Source organism: Mytilus galloprovincialis, chromosome 2 (genome assembly GCF_965363235.1).
Source record: "Mytilus galloprovincialis chromosome 2, xbMytGall1.hap1.1, whole genome shotgun sequence".
Classification (NCBI taxonomy): Eukaryota; Metazoa; Mollusca; class Bivalvia; order Mytilida; family Mytilidae; genus Mytilus; species Mytilus galloprovincialis.
The window spans coordinates 42,622,509-42,631,387 of record NC_134839.1 but is presented as its reverse complement, the minus strand read 5'-3'; the positions used below and the strand labels follow the sequence as shown (position 1 = coordinate 42,631,387).

The following is an 8,879-nucleotide window of genomic DNA, read 5'->3' as shown; positions in this document are numbered from 1 at the left end:
CAGATTATAAAGCAAACTGAATGCATAAATTTATATTGCGATTGGTTTGTACAACTTGCATAAGTCATCTGGTTTGTAGAAATTGGGATTTGCAAAAGGGTTATCATCGGGAAAATTATGTACATTCCCAAGTACTAAATACAATACTGTCAATAGTCTAGATTTAAAATGTATATTGAAATAGTAGATGAAAATATACACTCTCAGCTAGCATAACCTAGTAAAACGTACGGACCGTTTAAAAATGACAAAAAAATACATGAAACGTAAGCCCCAGTCACACTGTCACGTTTCGACAGCTAGGTTTTAGTACGCCAAGAAATGCTACGTTTCATATATTATTTTGTAATTTTTAACGGTCTGTACGTTTTACTAAGTTATGTCACGTTTCTATACGTCGTCTACGTATTGTTAAGTTTTGTTCGGTTTTTCGATAAATACACGGGACACGTTCTACTAAGTTTTTAATACGTTTTATTACGTATAAACTACGTTGTACTACGTTTCAGTACGTATTACAAGGGGTCAGTACGTTTCTAATTCGGTTCACTGCGGTTAATGTACGTTTCCGCACGTTTTCCTACGATTTTGTACGTTTATTCTACGCAGTCACTACGTGTCACTACGTGTCACTACGATGTGATTATTTAAGGAATGACTGTAATACTTTTTCTGTCTATGAAGAAATAACATAAAAAATTTGGTGCACACTGAATAACTCGCGTAGCGGGTTATTTAACAGTGTGCACCAAATTTTTTATGTTATTTCGAATAGACAGAAAAAATATTGCTGTCATTTCTTATAATTTAATTCTGAATTCCATTTTAAACCGTAGAAAACCATTAAAAAACGTTGATGACGTCACGGTCACATGACTTAATTATGTCTATGGGCTGATAACAAAATAACGTCAGTCAATCAGAAGACGCGTTACATCCAACATTAAATTATTACCCTATGCAACGGCGTCATTAATTATTAAAATTCATAAAAAACAGAGATACAGAGAGGGAGAAAAGTATAATTCCAAAAAGTCATGGAGAAAAGCTTCCAGTAGATTTGCAAACACAATATGCAATATTTTCTGAACGCCTTATTAAAGGGATATTAAAAAAATGAAATTAAAACTGTTATGCAGGAAGTGACGGTACATCAAAGAATTGACACATTAATGGTTAAACCCAAATCGATTTCCTTGGTATTCTCCACAGTGTTTGCAAGAGAGAAAACACACATGAAGAACAATATTTTAAAACACTAGTATAAATTAAAAGATGACGAAAAAGAAAAAAAAATTGATCAAAAGACCTCTTTTTCGCTTTCCTTAGGCATAAAAACTTGAAAGACACAGTACTCTGGTCAAGTAACATGTTGCAATTATACTGTGTTTGTGAAATTGATAGACATGAAAAACAGAAAGAAAAGTATAGAAATGTATTAGTCAAATAAATCACGAGTTGTCAAGTCCCTTAAAATATTATAGTATTTTTTAACAAGTGTCACCATGCAGTGGCTTGGGGTCTTGGCGATGGAAATGACCGAAACACCTTAAGATCTATGGAGTCGGGGTGCTGGGATAGATTTGACAACGGTTTATTGAAATAACTGTAACAATTATCCACAATTTGTCAATTCCATCCTTTGTCTGTTCATCTTGCTTTTAGATTGAAGAATATTTTAGCAATTGGCCGGAAATATGGATACACCTGGTTTGATTACACGTAGAAGAAGATAAACATACGTAGTAATACGCAAATACACGTAGTCATGCCTAGAAAAACGTCATGAAACCTAGTACTGCATACCATGAAGCGTAATATACCGTACAAAAACCTTATGAAACATGGCAGATACGTACTTAACCGTAATAACACCTAGTGATTAGAATCAAATACGTTTTAGTACGTATCGGGTACGTTTCTACTTCGTATTTCTACGTCCTATTGTTTTACTGCGTTTTTTTACGTTTCTACTACGTTTTTACGTTTAGTCACGTTCGTAGTGTGCAGACCATTACAAACGGGACCGATCACGTATCAATCCACGCGTAGCTACGTATATAGCTGTTTTAAGTACGGATTGATAAGATTCCCTTTGTATATTGCTGTTACGCTACGTTTTGAAAACGTAGCAAAACGGGATAGCTGAAACGTGACAGTGTGACTGGGCTTATTACCAATTTTATTTTAACTGATCGGGCGGAGCTTACGTTTTATTTTGTATAAGGACAGTCTATTTGAAGATGTGTGTGATAAGGATGATTGCCGTTATAATTATTACTGATTTCTAATTCCCTATCAGTGTCATCAAAAGAATTTACAAAACAATGACTGGACACTTCATTAATGAGTTTATCCTATAACACCTATCTATAGATGGACTGGTTTATTATGAGCGAACCGGTTAAACTCCGCCCAGTCAAGTGAAATAAATCTAGTAATAACAGTCTGTACATTTTACTAGATTTATCATACCACGCAGAGACTTACTAAAACAGTGTAAAATAATTGGCATTATGATAGTAATTAACTTTGTTATGATATTATTTAAGGAATGACTACATGTAATATTTTTTCTGTCTACGAAGACATAACATCAAAAATGTGGTGCACACTTTTTCTTATAATTTAATTTTAAAATCCATTTTAAACCAGAGTAAACCATGAAAAAACGTTGATGATGTCACGATCACATGACAAAATTATGTCTATTAGCTGATAAACATAACAACGTCATCCAATCAGAAGACGGGTTACATCCAAAATTAAATTATTGTTAAATATCAATCACGTTTTTTTTGTGAGATGCAAGGATTAAGAACCCTTGTGAATTGAACCACGGTAGTATTTTTTCTTATTCACGACCGTTTAAAAATAGTTATTTGCGATGTGAACTGGCACAACTCTAAATTTCCAAAAGTGGTGACAGTTGAAATGTTAAAATAACTGCGTGGAAATACAGTTCAAATAAACAGTCCTGGCCGACCTAAGCTGGTATAATATTCAAAATATGACAACGGTAGAGCAATCGCAACAGAGACTGCGTATTTAAACATCCCAAATATATAGTAATTTGATGATAAGAAAAATGAGTAATAAATTTAACTAAGGGTAAGTAATTGAACGTGGCTGCGTATTTACACATCCCTGCCAACTGTAATTAAAACTAGTATAATACAAAAATTCCTGAAAAGTGTAAGAATACAGTACGGAAGCCGGAGTTACTGGACACAATTGATGGCAGGAAAATTAGTGATGGCAGGGAAAATAAGTGACTCTTCTATGTTTTTTAATTAATGCTCTCTGGGGAAACTGTCCTGAGCTTTCTTATCCAAAATCTTTCCGAGCAAGTCTGTCGGCCTTTGACCAATCCTCGTTGTGATCTATGATGGTGATTGTAAGTTTTTTTTAGATCAGCTTGGGCGTACCTAGGTGATCTCAAATGACGGGCTTGCAGATGTAGTCACTACGATGACCATTCATGCGTTGTTGAATGGCTGTTCTGTCTCGCCAACATACTGCATGCCACATCGACACTGAAGAATGCATACAATATTCTCTATACTACAGACGACAGACACACAAATGACACTCTTTTCTGCCATTGACAGCACACCAACAACACATTCTTTGTACACATGGCAGTAAAAGAAATAAAACTCAAACACAAATTCAAATTTGCCGACAGCCCGTCGTACGTGATGGACGCCAGATATAATTGTATAATACATCTATAATTATGACATATAAATCAGTAATCAAATTGCATTTTATTTACCAATCATTTCATTATGTACAACCACAGCAAAATATTGTATACTGTGCGTTTAATAAAATTACCCCTCATTGATAGCCAAGGCCGACCAGGAAAAACCGTATTACGGAAACCTGTGCCCGAATCAATGCTCGAGCCTATCTCAGGATAATGACGTCGGACCTCGTCATTTTAAAAAACTGTTTTCGAAAATCAAGATTTTTGTTATAATGTACAACAGATAAATATCATCATTTAGAAAAATGTAGTTTACACGGTCAATACGACGGCTAGAAGTGAAGCTACCACAGAAAAAACACCTTATATATGACCACAACTTAGTCCTCCGATTGGATAGATTTTCTTCGGCCTACCGAAAATTGACGATTCCCATATCGAGAATACAACATTTTCCCGCTATACTGATCGAAACGCGGGAAAATACTAGTATTCTCTATACTACAGACGACAGACACACAAATGACACCCTTTTCTGCCATTGACAGCACACCAACAACACATTCTTTGTACACATGGCAGTAAAAGAAATGAAACTCAAACACAAATTCAAATTTGCCGACAGCCCGTCGTACGTGATAGAAAACCAAAGAAAGGGGTAATCTATAGGCCTAATACCTTAGATATCTTCAAACGTTTCTCAGTGGAATCTACTATGTAACCGTCTTTACTAGAGTCAGACTTCCATCTACCATGCTTCTTTAAGCATCTGTCACTAACATCGGCGTTTGCCGCCATTGTGGCCCCACCGGATCTGAATGAATGAAGACCTATGTTTCCCTCTGGACAAATTATTCGAATTCTCTCAAGAATGGACTCTCTAGCCGCCGTGTAACTTAGCTTTTTATCTTTAGTAATAAGCTTACATGTATTACGAGATCTATAAATAGGCCGAAACAAATAAAAATTTTGCTGGCAAGAATCACTGAAACCTGCTAACCTAGTGTACCTTAAAAACATAGTGTAAGGACAAGCAGATGAATTACCCTTGGAAATCAAGATTTCGGAACTTTGCCTATATTGGTCTGTTTTGCTTTTTTCGATACACAAAATTTAAATGAGATTCGTGTACTTTTACATCACAAAAGCGTAACGAACTGATCTCATCATATCTAAGAAATCCTGAAAAACTCAAAATCATCATTGCCAAATCCCTTATAACAAGTAAATCTAAAGAATTTTTAAACGTATCACAAAGTTCGATTAAAGTTTCCGGAGTAATTGGATCTTTCTTATTTGTCTTTTTTGGTGCTACTCTTTTAGATGCTTCAAGAATTGATGTTACAAAAGTGTTTGATGTAGGATCGTTTAGACCATTTATCTCATGTGCCCATTTTATACCATACACTGCGTTCGAAATAGGGTGACAAGTAGAATTATTGTTCAATAAATGTGTTAAATACAGTGCAACATGAGCTGGCAAAGATTTGTGTCCTTGTAAAGTAATGAAACGTTCCCATCGTTTGTAAGAATTAAAATATGATTTAACGGTATTGTCACTTTTAGAGTTTATCAACAGTTCACACATCTTCGGATAAAGCTCGTACATATAACTGCCAACTTCTATACCACTGTCCTGGACGGCCTCCTTCACTGTGTTGTCTAATGTAATCCCTGTTGAAATAAATAACGTCATAAGTATATTGAAAACTAAAATTCTATTCTTAAAGCAATCAATCTAAATTTGAAACACTGTTGTCAAAATACTCCGCACTGCCCTCTGCCTCTTTTAGTCAGATTTTCCCCTTGAAAAAACTTTCTGTCAACTATGAAATCCTTAAAATTTCCAAATCGATCCACCAACATAGGCCAAAATGGTGCCGATGTCCATTCTGGGATGACTAAAGTGCCATTGCATTTTTCTATTCTAATCTTATTAATAACCTTTGGAATCAAACTTGGTGGTGGAACTATCCAATTATTATGTCCACCCCATACTAATGTAAACGAGTCTATCCCAGCAGTCCCGGGGCACCAAAACTTTGAGTTAAAATGCTTGCACTTGGCATTGTAATTATGTGCGAACCTATCTATGTCATGTGGACCCCAAACGTGATTTAGATACAGAAAAATCTCATCTTGTATTTCCCAGTCATCAGAATCTGTTACCCTACTTAAAGTGTCTGCGTTCTGGTTTGATTCTCTTGGTAACCAAACCAAGCTCAACTTAATTGCATTCTCTCTGCAAAATTTATCAACGAACAAAGCGTTCTTGTGCAAAACCATCTTCCTACTACCAATATTAAGTATATGTGTGATATTCAGATTATCTGTGAAAACTCTGATAGTCTTACCACAGAGGATATTGACAAAATTTATCAATAATCTTTTTACAGCCTCGAGCTCTCTCCAGGTCGAACTTTCGGCCTGTTCCGCCATTGACCAACTACCAAACATTTCCAAAGGTTCGTCCTCTGAACCAGTGGTAACAAAACCACCGAAACCTGTTCCAGATGCATCACTGAACACATAATAATCTTGTGGTACATTATAAGTCAACTGACTTAACCGAGATCCTATCTCGTTAAAGCTTTCAACTTTATGTTCCCAAAAAATGCACTCCTCGAATGCGTCCGTACTAACTAGTACTTTGGCGTTCCAACTTGCCCTTTGCAATATACATTGGTACAAATACCTTGTTCTTAAACGTGCCTGATCTCCTAATACAGGCTGCATTGATATGATCTGTCCTACAAGACTTGCAATAAATTTCACCCGGAAAAGCCTAATTCCGTAGTGAAATTGTATCTTGAAAACTTCCAAAATTCTTAAAAGCTTCTCTATTCTTTTTTCTGTAATTCTTATAACCCCTTCTATCATATCCCAATGAAAACCTAACCTGTCTAGACCTTGAATAGGAACCCAATTGCACTTCTCTGATGCAAGAACAAACCCAAATTTCTCCAAATCGGAATGGATTTTTTCACTCGCTAACATAGCCTCTTTCATGTTTTTGCCCCCGCCGAGACCATCGTCTAGATACATGACAATTTTTAGACCCGTACTTCTCCAATATTTTATAACTTCCCTGACTACCTTTGTAAAAATATATCCGCTGGTTGACAACCCAAAAGGTAACACATTATACACATAATATTCATGCTCCCATTTAAAACCTAAATATGTAGTATCTGTTTCAAAAATGCTTATATGATGATATGCACTTTTTAAATCGTAAGAAAATACAAAATCTCCTTGATCATATAATTGTCTAGCAGTTTTTGCATCTTCATATTTGTGTTTAAATTTAACTACATGTGGATTGATATGTCTTGCATCTAATACTAATCTGAGTTTTGAACCTCTATTATGAGCTACAGTTAGAGGATTAACTACATATGGCTTACGAGACACTTGAGTAATACATCCTTTTTCTAGCAATTTTTCAATCTCGCTCTTAACAAATTCGGGATTGTCTCTTGCTGATTTGTTATTTTGTAATTCAACCATGCATGGAATGGTGCTGAAAGGAATTTTATACCCGTTTGCTATAATATCTAATACAAAATCCGTGGCACCTATTCTCTTCCATTCGCTCAAGCTCTCTTTTAAATGACCTACACCTGTACCGTTATAGTTTACTATAGTAGTAGTATGTGTATTGCTCATTGACTGGACATCACGTGATGTCTGTGTTATTGAATTAACATTCCTCATTGAATAGAGTTCACCCGATGCTAGATCTGTTTTTGGGTGAGTATACATTTCTACTTTATCAATTTTACATATAGTAGTATCAATACTTATCTTATGTTTTTGCTCAGCAGCAGACTTTGGACAATTCCTAATCCAGTGCCCGTACTCATTACAATAGAAACATCTACCGGGTCGTACATCAGACCTGGATCCACCACTAACGTTCACAGGGATCGAATTTGCTGTTTTTGCTGGGGCCTGTTGTGTGTATGGCACGCTCTTGCGGTCTGGGCGTCTTTTTAACTTTTCCTTTTTCAGCTTGCTTTCTGCTCTACTCTGCGCTTTGTACATCTTCTTCTCGTCCTCGGAATCTTCAGCGAGTGGGTTGGTAACGTATTCTTCTACCACGCGCCAACCCGCGTCTGAAGAATCGGCAAGTTTGATAAGCTTTTGTCGATTTTTTATCAAGTCCATACCTTCTGAAATTTTTCTTTTTGCACTGTTGATATTGGACTGCGTCAAGTTGTCCGTCTCAAATTCTGCATGTCTGATTTTGGCGTACACTCTCTGGTTATGTTTGTGTTGTTCTTCGTTCCCCCTCTTTCGGAATTTATAACTGTCGGTCAGTGATTCGTCCATCCTAGCTATCTGTGTGTCCGACAGCACTTTCTGGTTGTCCTGTATCCTTCTTTGGAACCCTTCTAAACGTGAATCCAGTAACGTCGTCATACTGTTCAACATCTGGTCCTGTGTGGATTGAACGGCATTCTGTACTTCTGTCTGGATAACTTGCTGTAATTCGGCTTCCATTGGTTTACACGGTCAATACGACGGCTAGAAGTGAAGCTACCACAGAAAAAACACCGTATATATGACCACAACTCAGTCCTCTGATTGGATAGATTTTCTTCGGCCTACCGAAAATTGACGATTCCCATATCGAGAATACAACATTTTCCCGCTATACTGATCGAAACGCGGGAAAATACTAACATTCTGGGTTTTGCAAGTTACATAACAAAATATTGTGTACACAGACCCAGTGGAAACATCCTTTTGATAATGTTACTTTCCAAATTATAGAAGTCAACACCGAGTGGGACACCACGGCGAGAAGGAGAAGAGAAAACTTTTGGATCCACCAACTCCACACTTTAGAACCTGATGGTCTTAACGAAAAAGACGAAAAAAGATACAGGAAAGATAAAGAATAATTTAAAACAAAGCATCGTCCTTTTTATCCCGTAATATTGGCCAATGGACGTTGCTAACTTCAACTACCAATTATGTATTTTTAAGTTAGCTAAATCCAAGTGCAACATATACATTGAGCTGCAAAATTTTCTTATTTTCAAAGCAGCTAAATTCAAGTGCTCATAGACATTGAGCTGCAAAATTTTCTTATTTTAAAGGCAGTTAAGTGCAACATAGACGTTGAGCTGCAAAAGTTTCTTATCATCTACATCCGATT

The 8,879-nt window shown here is 36.3% G+C and overlaps 1 protein-coding gene across 1 annotated transcript; it reads right to left on the bottom strand.

Annotated features, from left to right (window-relative positions):
* Positions 1-3,671: 3,671 nt before the first annotated feature.
* Positions 3,672-8,227, bottom strand: LOC143063634 (uncharacterized). The gene has a single exon (XM_076235880.1). The coding sequence runs from the start codon at positions 8,216-8,218 to the stop codon at positions 5,471-5,473; it is 2,748 nt and encodes a 915-aa protein (XP_076091995.1). The 5' UTR covers positions 8,219-8,227; the 3' UTR covers positions 3,672-5,470.
* Positions 8,228-8,879: the final 652 nt, after the last annotated feature.

Coding starts and splice junctions, on each gene's coding strand:
- LOC143063634 (XM_076235880.1), bottom strand. CDS start 8,218: ATGGAAGCCGAATTACAGCAAGTTATCCAGACAGAAGTACAGAATGCC.